The sequence below is a fragment of the Monopterus albus genome, unplaced genomic scaffold (assembly GCF_001952655.1).
Source record: "Monopterus albus unplaced genomic scaffold, M_albus_1.0 scaffold10.1, whole genome shotgun sequence".
NCBI lineage: Eukaryota > Metazoa > Chordata > Actinopteri > Synbranchiformes > Synbranchidae > Monopterus > Monopterus albus.
Window position 1 is genome coordinate 233,144 of NW_018127890.1, and position 26,827 is coordinate 259,970.

Consider the following 26,827-nt stretch of genomic DNA (forward strand, 5'->3'; position numbering starts at 1 on the left):
ATGTAAGTGGTTTGTGCTGTGGTGTATCATGGTTTTCACCTGATGATATTCAGTTATGTTTGTGCTGTATCTGCAGGTACAGTTTGGGTGTAAGTGAGGAGGAGATGAGGCAGGGCCTGCATGATTATCTACCCTCACTGGAATACTGGGCAAAGGAATACCTCAGCTCTGCGACACCAAAACCCATCAGCCTCAAAATGTATGTTCACACACACACATTTGTGCCAAATGCTCCTATCAAAGGTGGTCCTACAATACTTAGACACACACATACACAGTCCTGTTTCCAACACTTCAGAGGACATTGCATTGGCTTACATTATGTTCCTGCAGACTTATCTTAACTGGAGTATGGATCGGGCCCCCTGTTTATGTCTGAACCCGACCCATGTCCAAGAGTGTGGTGGCTGAAGCCGACAAGCGTATTGTAGTTTATGTCTGAACCAAGCCCAATGCAGTTGAGTTTGTGCTGTGTTCTTCAGTGGCCCTTATGTGTATAATGTTACAGATAAAGTTGTCATGCACTTAAAGAACCTGTGGCTCTGCTATTCCCTGTTATGGGCTCTTTAACTGGTTCATCATTTAAATTTTTTATGGGCCTAACACTTTAAATTAACCCACACCAAAGCAAAAGCGTGGATTCGTTTACAAGTTAGTTTACACCTGATTGCCCTAAAATTTTACCTATGTGGCTGAACCTAAACTTGATTTCTACATTTCTGTGTGAACCCAACCTGAACCATCAGGTACCAACTGGATCTGTTGGGATTGGTTCAGGTGTCCACCCTCTAATCCTAACTATAATCTTTAGGCTGGATTCACACAGACATTTGCCATATGTTAACACGGCGCAAAGGGCTGTGTTGTTTCCTGTACCTGTGAGACAGTCGAATACAATCTTGGAAGTCCATCTGGAGAAACAGATTTATATGTTTAAAGCTCAGAACACAGCACAGAGGTTTGTAATCCTACAGACCAGATGCTACAACTCTGGAAAGTTATCATGGCAGAAATAGTTTCATCTTTGGTAAACTGTGTTCATCACAATAATAATGCACCAGGAACACATGCATGTATACTTGCATACACCAATGCAGTGCCTTTCTGGATGCAGAAAAAGTTGAACCAGATCCAGCCTTTTCCGCGTGCACCATCTCAGATTTTGAATAAATACTGTGAGACTTGTGAAGATATTTATGCAATGTTTAATCACAGTTTGAAATGTAATTACCTAAAGCCGGTGTGTGTAAGGCCTTGTCAACTTAAGAGTCTATTGCTGTGTCTGTCTCCATAACCCCAGACCTAGCAACGGCAGTGGTTCAAGCAAGTGTCAGGATACGGCGGCTGTCGTCACAGTTACAGAGCTGGCAGATATAGAAGAGAACGTGTGGTCGCCGAGATTTGGTCTGAAAGGGAAAATAGATGTGACAGCAAGGGTTCAAATCCAAAGGCCACGAAATGGCAGTCGGAGAAGCCTGGAGGAGAAGACGGTGCCCCTGGAGCTGAAAACTGGAAGAGAGTCAAACTCAATAGAGCATCGCAGTCAGGTTGGTGGCCCACAGTGAGCTCAGCTAGGTAGACGGGCTCAGGCAGACCCGTGGGGTCAGGTGAAAAGACAGAGTTACGTGAATCTACGCACATTTAATCTTACAGTTATGGTTTCAAGATGTTAATGTAGATGTATTTCTGGGTGTCTAGGTGATTCTATACACGCTAATGAGCATGGACAGATACAATCCTGAAGCTGGCTTCCTGCTTTACCTCAAGACTGGCAACCTGCACCCTGTAGTGGCCAGCCACATGGACCGCAGAGGTACAGTAGTGGTGCTTAACCGACCTGTGCAACATCATGTAGAGATAACCGCTGAACTTTTTATTATAGGAATATTTTTCAATTCTACAAAATATGACCAAACTGCATCTAGAAATAAGTTGATCACCCACTATAGCTGGAAACAGAGTTAAATGTTAAACCTCCAACACACCCACTCCTACCAATATTACTACAAAGCTTTATTTGCACTGATTTTAGATTAAACTAAACATGATGGCGCAGTGAAACCTTTACTCTTCTCTGTCTCTGTCACTGAAAATCTCTGTGTTTACATCAGAGCTGCTGAAGCTGAGGAACACTTTCATTCATCACATTCACCACTGTGTGGAGAAAGGAGCCGAGCGAAGCCGTTTGTCCAGACTTCCTGACATCCTAACTAACACACAAACCTGCCATTACTGTCCTCAACGGAGAAACTGTGCTTTATATGAGAGGTACAGCTTTTTCCACTAATTCAGGAGCCATGGAGATTTGTCAGCTGGTGTTTCCCAGTTTATATAGTTAATAATTAATGTAGAGTCTTGTGTTGGTGAGTGATTCCTTCTCTATTTTGTCCTCTTGTCTTTCTATCTGCTTGCTGATTGTCCCTTTTCTGTCTTGACACCTGTGCTCATCCTTCCTACAGAGCGATGGATCGCAGCACCGCAGACGTCACCGAGGATGTTGTGTGTGACTTCCTGCAGCAGGAGTTAGGTCATCTTACTCCACCGCACCTCAGTTATTTCTCCCATTGGCTGCTGCTCTGCTGCCTGGAGGCTGCCACCATGGAGGCCAAGAATGGACGAAAGCGTGTGTGGCTTCAGACGGCTGAGGAGAGGTAGGGAGCTGACTCGTGAACAGAGGAAGTTGTTTTCTCTGAATGTTACAGTTCCTGTCATCAGGAGGTATGAAACACTCACAGTAAAGCACTCACTCTAAGTTAAATCTAGTACTGGATGTAAAAACTTGTGTATGAACCCTGGCCTGTCCTTAAACTTTGTAGTGTTTACTAGCATTCCACCGTTGTCTGCTGAGTTTATTCTGACCTGTGTCTGCAGTGAGAACAATGGGAGCTGTGTGGGGAATGTGCAGCTCAGGGGCCCAGTGACCACCCAGTCTGAGGGAGTTTACCTCCATCATTTCCAGCGCAGCAGTGTTGCGTCACAGCAGGGTTTGGCCACCAGCAGTTTGGTCAGCGGGGATCGCATCGTTGTGAGCGACCAGGAAGGTTGTCTCGTTGGTTTGGCAACAGGATACCTGTGTGAGGTCAGCAGGACGTCGGTCAGCTGCACTCTGAACAGGTGAGAACAAATCCACATGTCCCTGCTAGTGACAGTGAGTTGGTTGAACTTTTCTTTCACCGGCTGCTCATTTGCAGTCACCGACCCGATTTGCATGTGTTTTGCAGGGACTTGTCAAAGTTCAGTGGTGTGTTGTTTCGGCTGGACAGTGATGAAGGTGTGGTGGGCCTCAGTACTCACCTCACCAATCTGTCCAGACTGATGGAAAACTGTCAGGACAGGTAGGTACAGTATAATAATGACATCTAACTTTATGATAGCATAGCACACAGGTAAATCATAAAACACATCTCTCAGAAACAAACAGTTTAAACAATATCATTACACATTTTATTGTATTTTTGGTTTTTGTGTAATAGCACCTTGGACTTTTTTATGGAAAAGTGTTCATTAGTACAGATGTCTGTCTGTCTGTCTGTCTGTGCAGCGATCGTCTGAGGGAACTGGTTGTTGACCTTCGCCCTCCAGAGTTTATTTCCAACCTCAGTTCTGTTCTGCCCCGGGAGGCCAAGGACACTATAGCCAACATCCTCAGAGGTAACGGTGCCGCTCTGCTCAGTTTTCCCACTCCGCCCGTCTCCCGTACTTTGTTTCCTTTTCTGTAGTCGAGTGAGTTTAGTCCATTATTGCAAAGGACAGAGCTTTATATGGGCAACTTCATAGGGAAAATGAGCAGACATAATGTGCTTTTCCTCAGAAATGTTTCATAAATGCTGGAACTATAGTTTACTTGAATTGTGTCTGTACACATGGTGTCTATTTTATATGACAATGTCTCATCACTGGGTCAATTTAAGCATTTGTTTGTGTAGGTCTCAACAAACCCCAGAAGCAGGCCATGAAGAAGGTGTTGTTATCTAAAGACTACACACTGATTGTTGGCATGCCTGGCACAGGCAAAACCACAACTGTCTGCACCCTGGTAAACTGACATCTGCCCTGAACGTACAAAACCAGAACTCGAACGCTGTTTCTCATGTGGCATCCTCGCTCATTCTCTTTTGTCTCATCTCTCTCAGGTTCGCATCCTACATGCTTGTGGGTTCAGTGTGTTGCTGACCAGCTACACCCACTCTGCTGTTGACAACATCCTGCTCAAGCTGAAGCGTTTCTCTGTTGGATTTTTGCGTCTGGGACAGGGGCAGAAGGTGCACTATAGTTGAAGTCTGTTATTCAGTGTTTGTACAGTTTTTAAATTGTTAAACAGTTCGTCTGTAGAACTATCTGCTGTTTAAAATACAGGCTATTCCATTCCCTCATGCAGTAATTATCACTATTTGGGGATGGAGGAATTTGTTTTTTTGTAAAGTTCTGCACAAAACGTAACATTCTGAAGATAGAAAAGCCTAGATCTTATCTCTTATCCCCCTCCAGTAATCTCCACCTTTCTCTGACTTGCTCTGATTTCTCTCATGTTTTCTGCCACCTTCTCCAGGTTCATCCAGACATCCTGCCTTACACAGAGGAAAGTGCCAGGAAGAAGGGAGTTCACACAGTGTTGGAGTTGGAGCAGCTTTATAACAAGGAGGTGGGGAATTATTTTGTGCTAGTGATGGAGAGATGAACCTGTGGTGAACCACTGAAGCTTTCCAGCCATTTAAATCCAAATAAATAAACTTCTGACATTTTCTCTTTAATAATTTACATTTGTTCTAAAATATTTTACATCTGATCAGTTTATCTGCTTCAAGACATCTCACTTGTCTCTTGTAACTTTCACCATAAATTAAATGAGTAAATGTCTTGCTGTGTAACACCAGTCCCCTCTCCCTCTAGCTGGTGGTGGGAACCACCTGTATGAGCATCAGACATCCCATTTTCACACATCGCCGGTTCGATTTCTGCATCGTAGATGAGGCGTCACAGATCAGTCAGCCTATTTGTCTGGGACCGCTGTTATATGCCAAGAGATTTGTCCTGGTTGGTGATCACCAACAACTGCCACCAATAGTGCAAAACCAGGAAGCTAGGTAAAGTGTGTGTTTTTGAATAAGATAAGTGTATTTGATTATGTTATGTAGCTGGGGGGGTGTTTGACGTGGTGGTAAAACACACAGAAACTGATGGGTTCACTTAAGATTAAAGCAAAGTGAGTTATCCATGCTGTATTTTTTTTTTATTTTATCCCCAGGTCACTTGGAATGGATGAAAGTCTGTTTAAGAGACTGGAGCTCCATAGGGAAGCAGTGGTCCAGCTCACTGTCCAGTACCGCATGAATAGGTAAACGTACATAAACACAATGCTGTATCTCTGTGATCTTTGCCATGATTTAATTCTCTGTCAGAATGCTATGTTGTGTTCAGTACATTGTTATTCTACTTCACTGCCACTAGGGACACTACCGCTGTATCCTGTGGGGTTCTGGCTATAATACTGCTTCTTGTTACATACGGTCATGTTCTACTGATCACCCAGTAAATTATAGTTAAATCAGAGCTGTGTTCATGTGATTACTGGCCATCCACCACAGCATACTGTGAATACAGTAAACCTTATTATGAACCTGAAATTAAACAAATCTGAGTTTACTTTGAACATTTGAGTGTTAAATTGCTCCATCTTGTTATGCCCCTGTGTCAGTGATAGCTGTGGATGGAGAAATTATGCTTTCAGGTTATCCATCTGTCTGTACATCCCATTCTCGTGAATGAGATATCACAGAAATGCCTTGAAGGAATTTCTTCACATTTGGCACAAATGTTCACTAGAACTCAAAGGTGAAACATTTTGGTGGTCAAAGGTCAAGGTCACTGTCCCATTCCTGTGACTTCGGTTGCTTGGCAGCAGCATGCAACCGTGGGGCAGTAATTCTAGTTTTAGCATCGCACTGAAAACTTAATTCTGTTTACAATAAAACTACAAAACAGGACTATAGTTGCTGGACAATAAAAGTAGTCATTCCATGATAAATAGTCTGAGCTTGATTTGTTTTTTGGGGGTTTTTTTTGTCCCCCAGGCAGATAATGTCTCTGAGTAACTCCCTGATGTACGAGGGCCAGCTGGAGTGCGGATCAGAGAGGACGGCCATGGCCCTGCTCACCCTGCCTTTCCTACCTTCTGTTCAGTCGGAGCTCAGCTCCTACTCTCATACTCATCCCCAGCACGACCTGGCATGGATACAGGCCACATTGTCGCCTAGCAACCCTGTTTGCTTCCTCGATTGCTCAACGGTTGGTTGAACATATAATAAACAAGACTGGCGACAAATGAAAGGAAACCCCAACATAGTGTCTCAGTTACACAGTCTAGGTGTACTTACTGTAAGCTCAGCTTTTTCCCCTTTATTTTTTATTGTAACTTTCAGAACTGATAACGTACATAACACACACATGCTCCTGACATGAAAGCAGTACGCTCAAGTGGTTCTTCTGTTGGAAGACAAGTAATAAAGGCAGGTGCTAGAATTGTTAAAGAAAGTGGTCTGATGAAAACAGGAGTGGTTTACCAAAGCTGGTCACTTTGGTTATGAGCGTGGCACACAGAGTACATGAAGAACAATGTTTGAGGGAAGCAGTGGATGTCTTCTGGTCTTAATCTTGTCTTTTGTCTCCTTTTCTTTAGGTGCCTGCCCTGGAGTCGGTGGAGCAGGGAGGCGTAAGCAATCGCACCGAGGCTGCTCTTGTACACAAGTTGCTTTCACTGCTGATAAAGGTACATCAAGTTTGTCAACTGGTACTGAAGTATATGTGGCATAATACTTGACATTAATGGGAGTGAAAAAGTGCAAAAATGAGAGAAATTAGTGTGGCCGTCATTGTCCAAACCTCTGTTTATATTTCTTTTTTTTTCAGGCAGGGTGTAAGCCCAGTGATATCGGTGTCATTGCGCCCTACAGACAGCAGTTAAAGAGAATCTCCGCTCTGCTGCACTCCTCTGCGTTCACCGGAGTGGAGGTGAACACAGTGGACCGATACCAAGGGCGGGACAAAAGTCTAATCGTGCTTTCTTTTGTCAGGAGCACTGCAGGGGAGGGAAACGTAAGTGTCCCGCTCTCTTTTCCTGTTACTGTTTCTTCACGGATGGAGAAGCAAACAAGTGAGTGACCTGATTCTCTCCCCCCTTCCCCACTCATAGTTAGGAGAGCTGCTGAAGGACTGGCGTCGACTGAATGTAGCCATTACCAGGGCCAAGCACAAGCTGCTGATGTTGGGCTCTGCTGTAACACTACGCCGCTACACACCAGTGGAGAAACTCCTCAACCATCTCCAGCAAGAGAACATGATATCCTTTAGAAACACATCCTCATATTCTCACTGAACTTTGCTTCATTCTCAGTACGAATGATTCTTTATTGGGAACATATTCAATTCTACCAATTGATTGCAAGCTGGATTAAGCTCTACACACAATAGTAATTTAAAGTCGAACAGTAAATCACCAGTGTTCAAACAAATGGCAGCTTGGCAGGTTTCTTCTGTCTCCGTTGCTTTTTTTTTTTTTTTCCTGAACCCTTACTTCACATTATCCAGCTCCCACCAGCTGCCCACAAGGCCTTACCCAGCATGCATCTGTGATGGTGTTTCAGGTCACCTGCCTGTCTCTCAGTGGAGGAGCCAGTAGTGGTGAGGCACCTCATCAGCACAGCAGCTGAGTACCAGTCTGGAAAAGGTCTGCATGATCTGCCAGGAGGTTGTGATCAAACATCTGAGCTGGAGGTACTTGTGGGAGGTTGTCGGCAAGTCAAACCATAGCCATTACTGTGCTGTCCATTTTGAAAGTCATTCAGTGGCATTTACGGTCTACAGTCCTTTATGTTGCAGCTCCTCCTGTGGTTATTTTGTGTCCTTACTAATATGCACTTGGTGGAGGTAGATGATACTAAACACACTAGTACCTGCAGAATGTGTACATGTTCAAGTAGGTGATCTGAACCACATAGATCAAAACAGAATCATTCAACATTACAGCCATGATCGTACAAAGCACAGAAATGGTGGCAGCTTTTAGCTATAAAACTGAAATCTTGAAAGTCAGAGCAGACCTAGTGTTTGTTCACGTATTTATATACTTTTCACAAAATAAAATTCTATGTTGATTTTAAGCTATTTCTTTGCTATATGGTTGTTTGCCATTCTGTTTGTTTAGTCAATATAAACGTTAAAAAAAAATAAAGTAGAAAGCAGTTAGAAACTCTCAAACTGAATGTAAACGGTGGTGTTCCTGCTGCTGATACTGTTGACTCATCTGATTGCACACACTCTTCATTCCAGTTTGAAAGTTCTCTGTAACTGTCCACACTGGGAGACAGTGAGGGACAAAACCTGAGGTACTGACCGGCTAAACTTGTTGCACACACAAATAAATGGTAGCTAAAACCTGTTGAACTGACTGTGATAAATGATGGTACAAAGCACCAAACTTCATAAAAGTCAGGTGAGTTTGATCAAATACCTCTATCAATACACTGTGACAGTATTTTAGGCACAACTTGGTATTTCTGTGACACTGAAAATCATCACTCACATAAGTTCAGTCAGCCAAATTGCAGCTTTAAGGAATTAAAATGTTTAAATGTATAGTTAGTGTAAACTGGTGCTACTGAAATTAACTGATTTTTGTGAGCAGGGTGTCAAGTAATGCTCCAAACACTGATTGTACCTTTTGATCTGGTTTTACATGAGCACTCTCTGACTTCTTGTTGTTTTTTTTTTTTTTTCTTACTACTTATACAGTTTGGGTCTTTTACTATTATGTGAATAAATGGTACAAATCCTACCAAAGTGTGTAGTAGTCTCTGTATCCTGTATTATGTCGGTTAGCTGAGTGACGCTACATCATTAGATTGATTATTCTCGACTTGAGTCAATTTAGCTTTTTTTTTTTTTTTTTCTTAAACCATCTCATTTTTATTAAATTCTTCTCGCTTCTCTGCACGTGTCTGTGGTTACAGTGTGATTGTTCCCTGCAGTACAGTGACGGCCTGTCCAGCTATGTTGATTCTTTCGTTGTCTCTCACTTCCAGTTCCAGCTCCCCTCCTCGACTGGAGCACTGGTAAGCTACATAAAACACAAGGGATGACAGTGACAAGACGGTTCAGTTCAGTAGTAGTAGACTGTAGAGTGGGAACTGACACCTGTTATTGTGTGATACGGTATTGAATGAATGAAGGACTTTGCCTGTAAGACTTCAGCTAGATAGTTGCTAATCAAATAAATGTTAATTATGTAGAATCAGAATAATTACCCAGCATTTTCTTCTTTCCTAGTTTTTTCGACCAGTAGCTTCCTAGGACGGTGTGGGCAGAACCTGCAAGAAACAAAAGCACATGAAACAAACTGGTTGGCAAATTTTACAAGACAAATTAAACATTTAGCATCTTTGGTACCTAATTGCTCGACTTCTTATCACTCCTATCTGTAGATATCGTTGGACCTTGTATGAAAATGTACAGAACTGCACAATAATGACAATGTTATGGCAAAATTAAATGATTTCGGGCAGGTACGTGATGGCACAGCTGTGAGAGAAATAAAATCCCTTTTGTACCCAAATGAAGCCTGCATGTGAGTAAATGCAGCTAAGGGGGAGTTGTAGTAATAGTAGTAGTAGAGATAAGTGATGTGGTAGGTGAAGTAGTGGTCCTACCAAAAAAAAAAAGGAATGCCAACCCATGGAGCAAAGTTTCTGGAGTAGAAATCGTACCCTGGCTGGCAGTCTGGAGATCCTATCGGCAGACAGACGAGCATTTAAAGGGGCTGGTTTGTGGTTGTATGCTGGGCTTGACTACTCAGTTCTGTTAATATGTAATATTTGTAGGCTAAAGGGCAGAAAACGTATGTAAATATTAACACGCAACAATGGTCGAACTGGGAGAATTTAAACTTTTCAGGGAGGTTTCTTTTCAAATTTCATGTCATGGTGAAGCTACATGTTTTAAATTTGGCACCACTGTAAAACTGATGAAACCGCATCAGGTCTGGCCATAAAAGTCTGGTCACCTTTCATGGTGATGATTACTGATTTGACTCTTCCACTCCTGTCACTGCTCCGAAGGGCGACAGGATCAACTTTCAGACTGCTTAGCACCGACCTGGACACAACACACATGCAGCACAGATACATGTAGGGATTTAGAAAACTAAGCTTGAAGGTCAGTGGTTTGACTTTCTGCCTGGTTTGAGCAGGGGTTTTTTTTTGGCATGTTGAAGTGTAACCAGCCTCCCACTTGGCCACTAAGCCTTTTTGCTCCCGTGAAGCTGCTAATGGACTGACACCCCCTACCTTCATTCTGCTGGCCCATGTTGAATGTGTCCATGTGTATTAATCTCATTGTATTTAAGTCACTCTTGCAACAATTCCCACTGCAGAATTTAAATGCACCTTTTTGCCCATTGTTTTATATAACTCTTTGTTACTCCCAGTTTTAGACTTTATTTGTACTTATTACATTGTTTTTTGTCTTCAGAAATTTACATGTAAAAGGGTTTTTGGAGTAAATCACCAATAGAATATGTCAGAAAGTTAGTAGCATCTATGTCAATGTGTTCTGAATGCAACCTGTCACAGCTGTCAGCCAGGCGAATCAGCAGTTTCTTAGTGTTCGAGCTCAGACAAACTTCCTGAACTGGGTGGTTTCCAACTGCTGCCTGTATCATGCAGAAGCACACGAACACCGAAACACAAGAATGTAATCACCCTGGTACAAACTGGGATCATATGGACAGAAAAGCCAGAGTCAGTGGTGCAAGAGGTGTCTGGTGCAAAATCTCTTACCTCAACGATGTCTCTGAACTCACTGGGATCCTGAAGAAAGGGGGTTGCGGGGGAAAAAGCTGTTACAATTAAAGCCTGTTAAAGTCTTGAAATGGTTCTGGTAGTCATACACTACCAGTCAACTACTGGTTGTATACATACAGCAGAGGATGGTCCTGTTAGTGCTGCTGAATTACATGACAGCAGTGTAGAAAATGAGAAAGCCAGAATGACAGGAAAGGAGTGACTGTGTTTTAATTAGTTTTTCTTCACCGTGTGGAATAAATTCACATTTTGAGAGAAATAATTAAACCTACAACTGTAGATGTCAACAAGGATGACCTGCTTCTGCAACACTGTCCTGATGTGTTTGTCTGACCATATACTGTACCTCCTGAGTGGGTGGGTTGAGAGGAAAGTCCATGACATAGCCTTCCCCCTGCTGGGTGACAGCCAGATCCCCGCTCCTGGTCTCAAACACTAGTGTGGGATTAATGTTCTCTAATAGACAAAAGATATAAATGAATATTCACTGTGTAGTTGATGAACTAGTTTTACTGAAGTGTTAGCATGTGATTTACTAATGTTACTGTCAGTGTTGTAGGCGAGTCACTAAACTCAAGTCGGAGTCGAGTCAGTCCTCACTGTTTGAGTCTGAGTCACCAAAGAACAGTCGGTAGGGTTCGAGTCCGAGTCATTAAGGTCTGCATTATACACAACTGACTGAGCTCTCATCATTATAGGAGTTTTCTTACTGTGTGTGACACAATAGTCAAACAAATGCACTCATAAGCACACATACACTACTTAGAAGTGAAGAGTGTGAATATCAGTGTCACTATCTTATGCCAAATTATTCTGGCCTGTTACGACAAAAAAAAAGTCCTTGTCTCCAGCTTCCAAGTCCGAAAGCAGTCACTGCTCAAGTCCAAGTCTGAGTCATCAGTGCCCAAATCAAGCCACAAGTACCGAACTCGAGTCCAATTCTTGGACTCAAGTGCTACAACACTGGTGTCTGTATTGGCAAAAACTCTGCACTCCCTTATATGAAACTGCATTTTTCAAAACAAAGACTTTAGAGACTTTATCAGCACAACTTACAAAATGTCTGCCTGTACTTGTGTAACTTCAGGTTTATGGCTTCAGTCATTTTGTCCTGTGTACCATGCTGCTGATACAATCTGACTTATGTAAACTGTAGGTAAAGGCTAATTAACCTTTTCATGTCTTTGTGCATTTGTTTAGTGTCTTACTCTTATATTGGAACAGCACGGCCGCAGAGGCCAGAGTGGCATGACCACACAGATTCACTTCAGTGACTGGTGTAAACCATCGGAGCCGGAACCTGGATCCTGTTGATCACATCATATTTGCAGCACTGTTAAGTCTGAACTTTAAAATGATCTGAAACGGCAAGAAATTACTTTATATATAGCAAAGCTCATACATTTACAACATTTTCTCATATGAATTACTATTCCACAATGTATTGCACAGTGGAAATTGAGAGGCTGCAGTGATTGCAAAGAGAAATGCAAGTTGACTAGAAACTAAATAACCACAAAGAGGCAAAAAACTACTGCAATGATTGCTAATATATGTAGAATGACCACAAAAAGAAACAAAATAACCAGTAACAAAAATACAACAAAAAGGTGCAGAATTACCTCACAAAACTACAAAGAGTAGCAAAAATACTACAAAGGTGCAGAAAACATTCACAAAAAGACAAAATGGCCCTTGCTGTGTTCTTTGGAGCCATTTTGTGACGCTTTCAGTCTGGAGCTCCACTGTTGGAGGGTGGGGGCCTTTGACACTCTGTGCCCATGGGCCCTTTGTCTCATAATCCATTCATGAGTGAGATTTGTACACAACTTTTCTAAGGGCTGACCTGACCAATCACCAGAGTGTGAACTCTGCTGATGCTTGCTGTTTACTTTTTGATGCAAACAATCTGAAATGTGTAGCCCAACTAAACATTCTGCCAAATGCTGACAAATTACCATAAAATAAACTTTTGAATCGCGCCCTAATGTAACCTGTGGATGCAGTGATTTTATGGCTTGTTCTACCAGAAAGCACTGAACTGCCTGCAGCAAGTTTATCTACATTTTTAACAGCCTCAATAACAATACATAGGCTGTACATGGTAAAAATGTAGGGGTTAATTCTTGTAACGAAAGGCTAACCTGATGTCTCTGTTGAAGCACTGTGGCAAATGTCCCCTGATAACAAATTATGTAATGACAACATAGTAAACAAATCTCTGACCTGTAGTGAAACTGTCTGACTGGTTGATCTTGATGATGAAAGCTGTTTCTGACAGATTCATCTCTGCTGCTATCTTCTGACATAAATCCTCAGTCAGCTCCTGATAGAGTCACAAATAAAAACATTTTTAGTACTTACACTGCATAAATGGCTAGAAAAATCTATGGCTGATTAGAGCAAACCCTGTAATCATGTGACAAATGAGAGAGTGTTACAAAGATGTTATTTGAACAAATAACCAAAATATATCATAGAAGCAGCAAGCTGAGGTGTCATGATAGATTTTCCATTCCATTTTGTCAGCAGGCCCAACACAGTACTTTACTATTCTTACTCACATGCATAAGTGGACAAACAGCCGCGGGGTTCCCCATGAACGGTAAGTTGGTGAAGGCATCCACCGTATATACTGGAATCTCCATTATGGTTGGACTGAAAATGAAATCGGCTTGCAAATGACTATCTCCAGTATGGACAGTGGGGTTGACACAGTCTGGACGGACTTTCGACCCTGTCTATTTGATTTCAGTGTCACCTCCTCGCTGCAGGGCTTTCAGGCTTTCAACGCACGTGTTCAACGCCATGAGTAAGCGTGTTTCCTTTAGTGTGTTACTGTGATGTGAAGTAGTTACGGAATACTAGGCTCTGCTCCCTCCATAACAGCTAATGGACGTAGGCTACCTAACGCAGTTTTTTGACGAGTGTCAAATCTATATTTAAATGTCGGCTATTGGATATAGCAAGGATTAGCCTACTGCTTGTCGCGTATAAATGACAAGTGGTCTAAATACTCGGATTAAGTAAAAATAGTGATACCACAGTTTTAAAAACACTCGTAAAAGTCCTGCATTCAAAATGTTACTTGTAGCTAAGTACAAAAGTATTAATTATTCATAATGCCACATCTCACATTAATGTACATTATATTATTGGGTTATAGCCTAATTACTGGTGCAGTAGTGTTCATCACTTTATGTTGCAGCTGGTAAATGTTTACTTTATAGTGGCCTATAGGCCTACTCAGAAATTACTCTGAAATTGACCATTGTCTATAACGAGTGCTTTAAATATACTCTAATGCTAATATTATTGTACATTCACTTAAATAAGTGTTCTAATCCATGGCTTTATACGTTGTGGCATTTAAGTAAAAGATCGGAGTAGACCTTTTTCTGCCACTACTGCAATCTTAGATGAAAGGTACAATAGGCTATATTAGTTAGCCTAAGTTAAAAAAAAATATTTTAGAAAATCGTAAACATCCTGTTTACTTACGCTTACATTTTGTCTCATAATAACAGTAATAGCATTATTATTACTACTACTACAAACTTGCCAGCATTATCGTTTCTACGCTGAAGTCTCGCGACAACATACGTTACCTGAGCTGGTTGCTAGCCGTGTTACCTGAGGCTCGGAACCGGAGCAAGAGACCGGGGACAAGAGGCGACTGTAAGATCATGTCACAGTTTTAAAACATTTTTCCACTGATTTGTGACATATTTCTACCCGGGAATATATTTTCCTACCTGGTGACAGCATGCGGTGGTTATGAATTGAACTGGTTTGCTTTGTGCGTTTGACCGCTGTCAGTGTCCTACGGTTAGCTTTAGCTGTTAGCCTGCTAACTGCTACTGTTGTCAAGCTAACATTAGCACGTCAGAATGGCAGTGGAGAAACGTTAGCTAAAAGCTAATGCCCTGTTTTTAGGCGGACAAATGCTCTCCTTTTGTGAACTTCAAAGAAGCAACTTTATTAAAGAGAAGATAATGCTTTGTAAGGATGCGTTAGGAAAGGTCTTAGTTAGCTTAAGTTGAAATCTTTTGGATTTAGCAACACTTTGAGACACCGTTGGAAGGAGGAAGTAGACTATAACAAATGTTAGCTTGTTCCGCTGTTGTGATAATAGCACTAACTTGTATTATAGTACTGAATTAACGGATATTTCCTACCGCGGTTCTCTTATTGTATACTGTTTGTAATTGCGGGTATAATGTTTATGTCACTTGTAATTGTTTATTTGCCTACAGGCCAAACTTGAGTTGTTTCTAACACCAATGTCAGCTTCCTGCCCCAGTTATGTCGTTCAAGTTATGTGCCAGAGGAAATTTGTATACGATATGCATGTTTTATAATTCATGCTCTTGTCTTTATAGTTATTCGAAGCAACACAAAGTATATATTTGTCATTAATGTTCAATACAAATAAAAGGAGGCAGACATGCTGGCAGTTTTATCAAGCTTCCGGTTTTACTTGAAAACCGTCTTAGGATCAGCCATGAATGGCAACAGCAGCCAATAAATACTAGGTGTGCCAGCTGATCGCTCTTTTTTTTTTAAGTAAAATCAAAAGCTTTAGAAAATTTCCACCATGCCTCTGTCCTTTTTTCTTTTTTTTAAGTAACTTTAATCATATCTACCATTAGTAGTGCACACATAAGACAGAAATGGCAGAGACAAATTTTAAAACTATAAAAGCAGAGTGAAAATATTTATAGAAAGTGCCTGTACATCTAATTGCAAGAGTGATTTCACACAATGACCAGTGCTAGGAGGTCAAGGCATACTGGAGACACAACACTATAATGTTATGGGCTTAATAATAAACATGTTACTGGCACAGTAATTTAATGTCTTGCTGTTGTGTTGTGCTTCCTGTGGCAGTGAGAATGTCATTGAATGAAGAGGGTTACGTGGTCAGGATCAGAGGACTACCCTGGTCCTGCACGCAGGAGGAGGTGGCCAGTTTTTTCTCTGGTGAGAATACGCACAATTTGCTAGCTGTTGAAATAGTGATTATTTTACAGTTGTTCATCCATCCTAGTAAATATAAGTGAACATTAAATTGACAGAAAATTGTCCTCACCTTTACCTTGTTTTTAATGTAAATGTGAACCCAGAGCATCAGAATCACACCTGAATAACTTTTAATAATAACTGTGGAAGTCAAAGTCAGTCTGTATTTTAAAATATAAATCAGTTGTGTTAGTCACTTCAAGGGTCTACTGAAACTCTATTGGTTTTGCTGAGGTGTGCAGCAATGTCTTTAAATACTTGTTGCATGAGGCCTTATTGATATTTGATTCATGACTGTCCAAGAGTCTTCTCTCCCTTCTTCAACATGTCTGGAGTAGAGTAGCGTAAAGCTATAATGTGCCCAGAAGGGCAGTTTGGCTTACTCTGGGTTTCTTCACCTCTTCTGAGCTGTTACTTCATCTTAATGCTGAAAGTTTTAGTTTTCAGGATTAGATTTTCTCCTGTCCCAAACAGTTCAAATTAGATAGATGTACCCTGTGAGAGAAATATCTCTTAGCAGGAAATCTCAACTGGTCTTACTTATTTGCAGATTGTGACATCGTTGGGAAAGTAAATGGGGTGTGTTTCACCTACTCTAAAGAAGGCCGTCCCAGTGGAGAGGCATTTATTGAGCTGAAAACAGCAGAGGATTTTAAGAATGCCCTTGCGAAGGACCGTAAATACATGGGACACCGATACATAGAGGGTAAGCAATATGAACAGTCATAACAGACTGATGGACCAGTAAAGTTTGTCCTGTTATGTTGATTTTCTCTTTGAATAGTTGCTGTAATATTAGCACATTATTATAAATCTCTAGATTTGTGACATCTTATCAGTTTAATGTTTAGATCCACACATGTGAAAGTTTGTGTCACTACTCTCCAGAAACTGGTTTCCCGGTGCAAATATACATTTATCTGCTTTTTTCTGTGTCATAAGCTTTGAATAATGCTCTAATGAAAAATGCATATTTTCTAAGTTTAATTGTAATTTCAGATTACATGCATTTGTTGTGTTATGTCTGTCTGCATATATGAATCAGTGTTCAAGTCCAACCTTAGTGAAATGGACTGGGTGCTGAAACGTAACGGTCCTGCTGACTATGACAGCTGCAGTGGCTGCATGCTGAGACTTAGAGGCCTGCCCTTTGGCTGCAGCAAGGAAGAGATTGTTCAGTTCTTCTCAGGTACATGAATACTTGAACTTGATCTATTTACTCAATTGAAATTGTGTCATTTGTGTTAATCTAAAGGATAGTTATTTTAGAGAGGCTGTTCACCGAGTGTCAAAGTGTTCTCTCTGCATCACAGTGGGCACCACAGTGTAAGGTACTGACAAACTGCAGCCAACATATGTGCAAATGAACCTTTTAACTCTTGAGTGCAAGACAATCAAATGAGACCAAACCATTTAAAGAAATGTCAGATAAATGTTGGCATGGTCGCTGTTTATGTATAGCCCTGTATTACTGTATGTCTCAGTAGGCTTCTCAGGCCCTGAACACCAACAGCAGCAATAGGAAATTCCATAGGATTTTAATAAGACTAGAGTTAGAACAAGCTTTAATATCATTCTCATGGCAAGTTTCTTTGTAGACAAATAAAACAAAAGTGATCAACTGTACATTTATGGGCCCTTACTTTAAAAGGTTCTATGAGATTATGAAGCATGGCTTTCACAAAAAGTATGGCAACTATATTCTGTACTCTCATTAGCTCAGCTGCACAAAAACACAACAGCAACATTCATTGTATGTGAATGGACAGTTTGGCTAACATTTAATGTTTTTTCCCCCTGTATTATTTCTCTCATCTCTTGTTGTTAATTATGCTTATTTACAAACCCCTGACCCCAGAATAGGCAGGATTACATATCTTCATTTTAGTGTCTCTGTCATGGTCCAAAAGCCTAATGTGTGTGTCTTTTTGTAGTACAGTCATACTTTGTTTACTAATTTGTCCCTGTAATAAACTGTTTGTATACTTCTCACCATGTTAGTATTACAACTTTACTTAACATGTTTGTGCTATATGACCTATAGATATCGTGCCCCCTAAAGGGGCTTAAATGATAGGATGGGCTGGGCTGATTTGGCTGAGGGACACCATCCCATGACACTGATCTGGGGTCAGTACTGTCATTCTGCTCAATGGCCTCCTCTGTCTAGGATAATAACCACTAAATGAATCAGTGTCATTCAGCACTAATAAATAATAATTTGGCCAGTGATGTACTGTATTCAGCAGTTTATCGAGGGGGAAAAAAATCCTCTATCTATTGTAATACCATGGTGTATGCTGACTCCAGGCCAGTATTTTTATTCCCTGCTGGGCAGTCCTCTGAGATGTCCCTCTCTAATGCAGACTTGCAAGATACTACAGCTGTTGTTTATTCACTGTAATGACATATATTAATCCTCAAAGCTCCAGTGATGCAGTGGGTGTTGTTCTATCCATTCTATTATCAGTCCACCTACCGACCTATGTATTTATGTGTGCTTGGGTTGAAGGGTTGAGAATCGTGCCAAATGGGATTACTCTGCCAGTGGACTACCAGGGGAGGAGCACAGGGGAAGCCTTCGTGCAGTTTGCCTCAAAGGAGATAGCAGAAAAGGCTCTGGGGAAACACAAGGAAAGAATAGGGCACAGGTGGGACAGACGGGAAAGGGATGGGCTGGGCTGGGCTTCTATTGTAGTGTTTCATGGGTGGTCATATTAGAATAATTATGGTATTAATGGGATGGGTTCTGAATGGTAAGCATGGGTTGGTGTGATAAAATAATTATGGAAATGATAAATTAATCGGGTGGGCCATATAATATGTATTAAATGCAAATGGGTTGATGTATTAATTATGGTGACGTGGTTAATTTTGGGATGAAAGTTCATGGATCTATCTTTAAGTTAAAGGTGGTGTGATCATTTTATGCCATAGAGTTTTACTGGTGATCATTTAAGACCCAGGAGGTTTACTCAGTTGGGTACATTAGATTATTTTATTGGCACTTCTTTTCTAGCCTCTCATACACATATCGTATAGATAATGTGGAAGAGGGGATCAAGTATAGCAAAGGACATTCAAGGCAGTCTCTTCCATTGTAGCATTTGATTAAAATGTCCAACACAGCACCTAAAAGTTTTGTAAGGTTTTACTTATCTGTAAATATCAAGAGGTGAGGTTGGTGTATAAATCTGCTATAGCCCTAAGCCCAGCTAATGCTTTGTAAATTGTCATTCAGGCACTCAGCTCCAGGTTCAAACAACTTAGACCGGTGTTTAGAATATTTGTTTTTTGTATGTTTCTCTTCTCTCTCTGTTAATCATGTGTCTATGTAACCCAAGCTAAGCAAGTTCTGCACCTTAACCCTCTCCTCTACCCCCACCCCCCACTCACTCACCCACCCCATGGGGCTCTCATATTGCAGGTACATAGAGATTTTTAAGAGCAGCCGAAATGAGATCAGAGCCTATTATGAGCTTCCCCGACGGGGAATGGGAGGCCAGAGACCAGGGCCCTATGACAGACCTCTGGTAGGAGGCTCCAGGACGGGGTTCTTTGGGGCCGGGGCCGGCCGTGGTGGGGCTCTGATGGACACTGTGAGGAGTGGAGGAGGCTATGGAGGTAAGCAGCTTTTTTTTTGTGCATGTAGAAATATTTGTTTTCTCCCACTTGAAGTAGTGATTACTGAATCAGGGCGTGGGTGATGCCCATGTTCTGGGTCTCACTAGTGCTGTTGAAATGAAAGCATCAAAGATCACACCACAGTTGTGAAATAAACCGGCTGCAGCACTAAACCACCTTAAAATGAGATGAGAAGCAGGAAAAATATCACATTTGAACTAAATTTAGGTAGCAGACAAGTATTTTTCAATAATGTTGACAGAAGGGTCTCTGCCAACCTTTTGATTTTGTTAACTGCTCCAACTAAACAGGCCCTCCTTAAATCAATATTTTCTTCTCAATGGACAGGTTATAGTTTATTAATTTGCATAATTAAAATGTTTATCCTGGCTGGTTTGGTTTCTGGTTCATTTGTTTGGTTTCATTTTGACAGGTTTTTATAAAACCGTTAACAATGGGAAACCATTTCAACCAAGTTCAAATTATTATGTAATTTATCAATAATGCAATGCAATCTTTAACAGGCTGTGGTACGTATGTATTAAAGTTTTCCTCCCCATTGTTACAAAGAGAGTTTTTTTTTTTTTTTCCATTTTGCCTGTTCAGTTCTGTCATCTGTGTTTTGTGTTAAATTATAGTTTCTGTTGGTGTGTGTGTCCAGGTTACAGTGACTTTGACCACTACAATGGATTCAGCAGCTACTGCTTTGGCAACGGCATGTTCGATGAGCGAGTGAGAGGAGAGAGGGGAGGAAGAGGTAGAGTCCAAACTCTATATCCCCTCTAGAGTCATTTAGAAAAATTGAAATCATGTTGGAAAGCCTGTGTTCACATACAGCTTTAGGACCCATGCTGAACAGTTCAAAGGTTATCCACATTTTTAATTTTATGTAAACCTTTTGGTCTGAATCTTAAAACTATTTTACACCCCATCATTTTTAAGCTTCATATTCTTGATATAAATAGTGGGTTTAGCAAAGCTTATATATATCTTTGCTTGTAGTCCCCAAATTTAAGTGAATATCTCTAATAGGCTTCTGTTTACAGAAATATTTGCATTGTTTTCAGCCTAATCTGTTGTTAATCATCAGTAAGTTAAATAAATGTTGGTATATGTCAAGATTATTTCTCTGCTGCATCAGTGGAGGTTGTGTTAATGTTTTTGTGTGTGTCGGCTCAGGGGTGGGAAGCCACAGTTACAGTGCTCAAAGTGACAGCGGCTCAGGCTTTCACAGTGGCCATTTTGTCCATATGAGGGGTTTACCTTTCCGTGCCACAGAGGGAGACATTGCTAAGGTAAGAACACACACAGAGAAAAGTTACAGTGATTGTTTTTCTGTGAAATTTTCAAACGGTGAGTCTCAACACAGGGAATCTGCAGGTCTGATAAAGCTTCTTATTCTTCAACAAAAAGTCCCCAAGGTTTTTTTTTTAATTCCTACGTTTATTTCATAAAAGTCTTGTATATTTTTCTAGCCTGCATTAGGGAGTAATATTAGTTATAAAATGTTTCTGTATCTGACATTGTATAAAAAGTGGGATTGTTGTGGCTAGATTGTGCTGCGGGAGGCCATTCACTACTTTGTCTCACTGTCAGACCTGTAGTAGCCAGGAATCTCACAATGATCAAGTTTCAATTTTAGCACAAACAGCTCATTTTCTAGTAGTTGATCATCTTTTCTGTTGTGTGTTGATTTAATTAATTATATTAATAGGAAATAGTGTTATCTACTACTGGGCAGTGCTTAAAATGCCATGATAAATAATGGGCATTAAATTGCATTCCGTGCTGTAATATAAACAGTCAAAATGTTTACCTTAACTCTGTGTGGAGCCAGATTAGACTTGACTGTTAATGTAGATCACTGATGTCTCTGGCTGTTTGTATCCTGTTGTTGGTCAGGAAGCTCAATAACACCAGCTACAGCATTTGAATAAACACAGAATGTTGACAGACATAAGTCCCTAATGGATGTGACAGATGTACATGATCTGTTGCTCATGGGTGTATCCATCTGTTTTCCTTCATGCAGTTCTTTGCTCCCTTGAATCCACTGAGGGTTCACATTGACGTGGCTCCTAGTGGCAAGTCGACTGGAGAGGCAGATGTGGAGTTTCGCTCCCACGAAGATGCTGTGGCGGCCATGTCCAAAGACAAGAATCACATGCGTATGTACTCTCCTCAGCTTGCCTGTCCTCATGTTGGCTCTCATGACACCACTTTTTACACTACATTACACTGTGTTCATGACACAGACACACTTAGTGACTAGCAGCAGAGGAGAGGATTAGTTCTATCCATAGAAACACAAATATATCAGATTTTAGTGTTGAGTTTAGACCATTTAAGCTGTAGCAAGTTCCAGAAATGCAGTTAACACTATGTGAAGCCAACATTCCCTCCTATTGTGTCCCAGCAGTTTTTGTGGGTAATTCTCTGGAGCATAAAATATGCTTAGTGTTTCTTGGAAGAAAGAGGTTTACTAATGCCAGAGACAAAACTTTACTGAATGTAAGATGGTAAAACACATTAATTCAGCTCTTGGACACCAGATATTTTGGCTAGTGGAGGAAACCTACAGTTTGATTCCACAGATGCAGCAGGTTAAGTAACTTCATGTCCGTTTGTCCATCTTTCACATTGTTTACTCTTTATTCGTTGACAAAAGCTGTAAAGCATTTTGTCATAGTTCTCATTATCAAGCATAACTTTTTAGTTTCATTTTCACCCTTAAAGATAGGTTTTCAATGAATATTTTTCATCATAGTTTTCGTTAACAGAAATAACACTGGTCAGCGAATGCAGGACTTTGAAGCTTGCTTTGAAGCTAGCCTGTGACTCAGCTACAATGAGTGTCTTCCAGCAGCTAATACCAGCTTGAAGCCTCAATGCAAAAGTAGTAGTTTCTGGATGTGTCCCAAGTATCTTAGCCATGTTTACCTCACTCGAGTCTTTTTTCTAAAATGGTTAGAAAAAAAGTTGCATACTTAAAGCAAACCGGGCACTGACATAAAAACAAAATTATTTTCATGACAGTTTAAGATATTATGGATGATACCTGGACTAGCTGGGAAAGCGATCAGATGATTTTACATTAAACAGAAAAAGAAACCATTTATTCAGTGGGTTAAATAATGGATTGATGTTTTATCCACAGAGCATCGTTACATTGAGCTGTTCCTCAACTCCACATCCAGCGGAGCAGCTGAAATGAGTAAGTTTCCATCAACAGTTCTCATTTAGGCAGTTTCAATCCTCTGTGTTGCTGATTAGCTTTGAAACTTTTTTTTTTTTTTTTAATCACACAGATTAGCAGAGATGACTGTGGTACTTGTCTGGTCATTGGTGTAAAAGTCTTAGCTCAGTAAGTGTCCTTGTCTTGCTAGAATCTTTCTAAAACCGACCATTTCAAAACCCTTTCAGGTCGTGGTGGTGGTTACTATGGTAACTCAGGAGGGGGCGGAGGCTCACGTAGCAGTGGACTGCGTGGCACATACTGATGATGTCATCCAACTCTTCCAATCCACCATGGCGTTTGTCTCGCATCTCTTTAGGCCACATTTACTTGATTAATGTTTATAAGCAGGAAAGCTGATAGTCACTGTTAGTTATTTAACAGCTATTTTAATATGAGGTGCAGTATACCGTCACCTCAGACCAAAAATGACCATAATAAGCACTATTATTACACCATTCCTTAAAACCATGAAGAACAAAACGTGACAATAGTGAAACGTTAAAGGTACTGAACACGGTTAATGGGGAGTATTGGATTCTTTTTAAAATAGCTGGATATTTTATTGTAGTTTTTCATGATTCACAAGAAAAGTGCATTTTATGTAGTGATCCAACTAAGAGAAATCAAACACCTCTTTATTTTTCCACAGTTTTGATGCATAGGACAGTAAGGACAATAACCGTGTGTTATGGGTTTTAGTGACTTACCTCTAATCCACACTGAAAGTGCACATACGCGCGTCTCACTCTGCAGTTAGAATTGCACTGTCAAATTTGTCAGTCGACACTGAATCTGAGACTTGCATGAGTCGCACATCTCCCGTAGAACCCTATTGTTTTTTTATGCTTCGTGTCTGCTTTTGTCCTCTGCTGCATTTAGTGCGTTTAAATCACACCTATCCTGTTGTTTTCTGTTTCTACTGGCATCGGTTACGACTGATCAGGCTGCTTGAGTTTCACTTTGTAACGAGCCGAGCAAAATCTGTAAATCCATAGGCTACATAAAAATGTGATTTCTTCCTAATGAGCATAGACAAACTCTAGTTGTTCACTACACTTGTGTTGTTAGCCGGCCTGTAAAGACTTCGCCCAGCCACTGTCCTGATACGGAACATGCCACTCGCGTCTCGCTTTTAGTGTGGATTCCCAGTTAGTTGGAATGCACTGTAATGATATATCTGTTGTGTAGCAGGGAGGCAGAGCTTCGTAGGACACAGTAAAACTTAGATAACCAGGAATAGTTTTGATTGTCACTTGACTGCTGTCACTGCTTTGGCTTGAATGATGTATTGAGGTGAGTGAAATAGGATAGAATAGAGCAGTGACAAGCTGTAAGAAATTCAGATTTAAAAAAGTTTTTAAAATTTTTTCAGATTAGTAATCCACAGTTTAAACCTGATTTCAGATCAGCTTTCCTGCTTTGACAAGTTATAAATGCGAGCCTTTGTGTTTTTTATGAATGTTTTCACAGTTCATTACAAAATTGAATATTATATTCCACTCTCAAAGAGCGGAAGTAAAATAGTCTATATTTGAGCTGTAAGATAGCTTATGCAGCTGTTGTACATTTTTGCCTAATAAATTTTATATTTAATTCTCGCTGTCCCCCCTCCGTTCATGAGGTAATCAAGAAACAAAAACATTGTTAGCCAATTTCAGCAGCACAGAAAGTGTTAAAGGAATAGTTTGGAATTTTTCATGGTGGCGTTAAAACAATACTGATGTACCCCTTTGTACATGAGAATAGATCGTGGTCGTTATCACTTTTAGCTGGAGCATGACTACGCTGCAAAAAGTTAAGGAGAAATCTGCACAGCTCTTGTTCTGTAAAACATGCAGTCCTAAGTTTGTTTGAAGCTCAAATGCACCTTCAACTGTCCCACTAAGCTATTTCAAGTCAGTATATTTCAAAGCTGGCCTATTTAAAACTAATTTCCCTGGACAGTACCTTGCTATGCTGCGGCTGAGGGATACCGGTACATTATCACGTTTTGCAGGTGGAACCGTTCAGGGTCATTAGGAGAAATGACAACGACCAGGACCTATTCCTACATACACAGAGCTCTATACTGTTTTACCACCAACTTAAAATCTGAACTATTCCTTTAAAAGAAATTTCCTATCATCTACATTAAAATATTGATAAACAAAATGAAGCGTTCAGTTTGTAGCTTGATTTAATCAAACTGCTACACAGTCAAGGCAACATCTTGTTGGCAAGAGAGTTAATATTCAACTGGCAAATTTAGAAAGCTGAACATTACATAACATAACATACCGTTGTATCAACACTGTACAAGTCCCACTTAAAGCTGGGACATTTATAGGAACAAAACTAGAAAACATCTCAGGCTTGGGTACAGTTCGGAGATATGTGCCTGTTGTATATAAAGATATGATCATTTTTAAATATTTGCAAAAAGAAAAAACCTCTTGAAATGAACCCAGGCCTGTATGATCTCCATGGAAATGAATACTTCTTGGGAAAGAAAAAAAAAAAAAACACAGGTTGTAAACATTATTTCGATGTACAAAACTAGACTGTGCAGCGGAACTCGTCACTGAAGACTGTGTACTTCACAGTCATGAACATTAGAGTTTTACATGTTCTCTCAGGAAATGAGCAGCAGGTACACACCGATCAGGCATAACATTATGACCACCTGTACATCTGTATGCACTTCAATGCAACACTTCTGCCTTAACATTTGTGTTTATGAAGCTCAACTGTATAAATTCAATTATATGTTCATTATTGAGATCATAGTTAAAGGTGCTTGCTGTACTGGACTACAGTATATTCAGAGGTGTTCTTAATATTCTGACCCTCATGTATGTCAATGGGCAGGACAAAAATATAGACACCTCTGAATATAATGTAGTCCAGTATAACACCACCTTTAACTATGATCTCAATAATGAACATATAATTGAATTTATACAGTTGAGCTTCATAAACACAAATGTTAAGGCAGAAGTGTTGCATTGAAGTACATACAGATGGTACAGGTGGTCATAATGTTATGCCTGATCGGTGCATGTGATTCTTCTGAAATGTCTCCACCTACAGATTACTATCGAAGCGCATTGCATTCACCAAAGAAACGCAAGCTATCTTATCTCACAATTATGAGAAATGATCTCGTAATTACCAGATCAGGTTATGAGAAAATGCAGGTGTTTAGTCATGTGAACAGAACTAAGTATTATGCTGCCATAGGTCTAGACATGATGGGTTAATGTGGGCTGCAGCTTGGTACCGTTTTTATCCTTTATTTATGTTTTTAACACTAAGTACACTGGATTAACTATTAACAATTCACTTTTACTATGCACTGACAACTATGACTGACTTTGAGAATTTGTTAAAACCTAATGATTTCCAAACCGTTCCAAACCCTGCATTATCTCATGAGATGGTCATACTTACAAGATTAGATCCTCCAACTTTTTGTCTTTGAACACAACGTGCACCCAATAGATTACCACTAACAAACTTTTGAAAGTACAAATTGTTAAACATAATTATAAATAGTTTCTAATCAACCTATATTATAGGCAGTATAAAATTGGAAAGTGTTCCAACACATTTTGGGGCCCTATGGTCACCAGCGTTTAACACTAGTTTGTTCTTAACAGCCACCACTCATCAGTGGTTCATCAACAAAAAGCTAGACATGATTTCAATCAGTTGCCAAAGAGATAACGATGGCATCTGTTGCTACTCTTGGTCCCTTAAGTAGCATCCACTGCTTTAGTGTCAAATGAAATGTTCCTTTAACCTGCACTGTGTGCTTTGTTAGTGCTGCTACTTGGAAAAGAACTGGGGCTGTTTTAGGGAGTTATCCTCTCTGCAGAAATACACGGCTTCTGGCAACATGAGAAGTACAAGTAAGTGGAATTTGCTACATTTACACAGGCACAAAAAATTGTTCAGTTCCTTTGAAAGCCTCAGCCAGCGGGGAATTAATCTAATCATTGTGTCAGAGGAGCTAAACCACTTATTCTGACCAGTGATCTTCAGTTCTCGGTTTCTGATGGTAAGTACAAAGTATATTAAACTACATTTATTTCTGTGCCTGTACTTATAA

The 26,827-nt window shown here is 40.4% G+C and overlaps 3 protein-coding genes across 7 annotated transcripts in view; 2 read left to right on the plus strand and 1 right to left on the minus strand.

The window, feature by feature from the left end:
* Positions 1 to 8,765, plus strand: part of dna2 (DNA replication helicase/nuclease 2) — a 14,273-nt gene extending 5,508 nt beyond the window's left edge. For both annotated transcript variants that reach the window (XM_020589820.1, XM_020589821.1), the window contains exons 8-25: positions 77 to 199; positions 1,301 to 1,547; positions 1,699 to 1,813; positions 2,112 to 2,268; positions 2,460 to 2,651; positions 2,872 to 3,114; positions 3,222 to 3,335; positions 3,542 to 3,651; positions 3,927 to 4,036; positions 4,134 to 4,262; positions 4,550 to 4,642; positions 4,891 to 5,084; positions 5,246 to 5,335; positions 6,072 to 6,285; positions 6,677 to 6,766; positions 6,907 to 7,092; positions 7,190 to 7,336; positions 7,576 to 8,765. In XM_020589820.1, coding sequence (XP_020445476.1) covers positions 77 to 199; positions 1,301 to 1,547; positions 1,699 to 1,813; positions 2,112 to 2,268; positions 2,460 to 2,651; positions 2,872 to 3,114; positions 3,222 to 3,335; positions 3,542 to 3,651; positions 3,927 to 4,036; positions 4,134 to 4,262; positions 4,550 to 4,642; positions 4,891 to 5,084; positions 5,246 to 5,335; positions 6,072 to 6,285; positions 6,677 to 6,766; positions 6,907 to 7,092; positions 7,190 to 7,336; positions 7,576 to 7,629 — 2,608 coding nt within the window. In that variant the 3' untranslated portion in view covers positions 7,630 to 8,765. The remainder of the gene's footprint in view (positions 1 to 76; positions 200 to 1,300; positions 1,548 to 1,698; positions 1,814 to 2,111; positions 2,269 to 2,459; positions 2,652 to 2,871; positions 3,115 to 3,221; positions 3,336 to 3,541; positions 3,652 to 3,926; positions 4,037 to 4,133; positions 4,263 to 4,549; positions 4,643 to 4,890; positions 5,085 to 5,245; positions 5,336 to 6,071; positions 6,286 to 6,676; positions 6,767 to 6,906; positions 7,093 to 7,189; positions 7,337 to 7,575) is intronic.
* Positions 7,860 to 13,512, minus strand: LOC109954476 (phenazine biosynthesis-like domain-containing protein 1). Its single transcript, XM_020589827.1, has 10 exons — positions 13,418 to 13,512; positions 13,080 to 13,179; positions 12,062 to 12,160; positions 11,200 to 11,309; positions 10,830 to 10,859; positions 10,614 to 10,702; positions 10,055 to 10,146; positions 9,702 to 9,780; positions 9,300 to 9,391; positions 7,860 to 9,112 (listed from the first exon to the last, which is right to left on the minus strand). Exons 1-10 carry the CDS (start codon positions 13,499 to 13,501, stop codon positions 9,000 to 9,002), a joined length of 888 nt encoding a protein of 295 aa, XP_020445483.1. The 5' UTR covers positions 13,502 to 13,512; the 3' UTR covers positions 7,860 to 8,999.
* hnrnph3 (heterogeneous nuclear ribonucleoprotein H3 (2H9)) lies at positions 13,404 to 24,335 on the plus strand. 4 transcript variants are annotated; one of them, XM_020589822.1, is made up of 11 exons: positions 13,404 to 13,458; positions 15,744 to 15,836; positions 16,426 to 16,581; positions 16,921 to 17,064; positions 18,388 to 18,526; positions 19,303 to 19,499; positions 20,161 to 20,256; positions 20,679 to 20,794; positions 21,532 to 21,667; positions 22,657 to 22,713; positions 22,923 to 24,335. In XM_020589822.1, the coding sequence occupies exons 1-11, from the start codon at positions 13,452 to 13,454 to the stop codon at positions 22,997 to 22,999; spliced, it is 1,218 nt and encodes a 405-aa protein (XP_020445478.1). In that variant the 5' UTR covers positions 13,404 to 13,451; the 3' UTR covers positions 23,000 to 24,335. The 4 variants fall into 4 exon arrangements, with proteins under 4 accessions (XP_020445478.1, XP_020445479.1, XP_020445481.1 ...); XM_020589823.1 differs by lacking the exon at positions 13,404 to 13,458 and adding an exon at positions 13,586 to 13,665; XM_020589825.1 differs by lacking the exon at positions 13,404 to 13,458 and adding an exon at positions 14,400 to 14,531.
* The last annotated feature ends 2,492 nt before the right edge of the window (positions 24,336 to 26,827 follow it).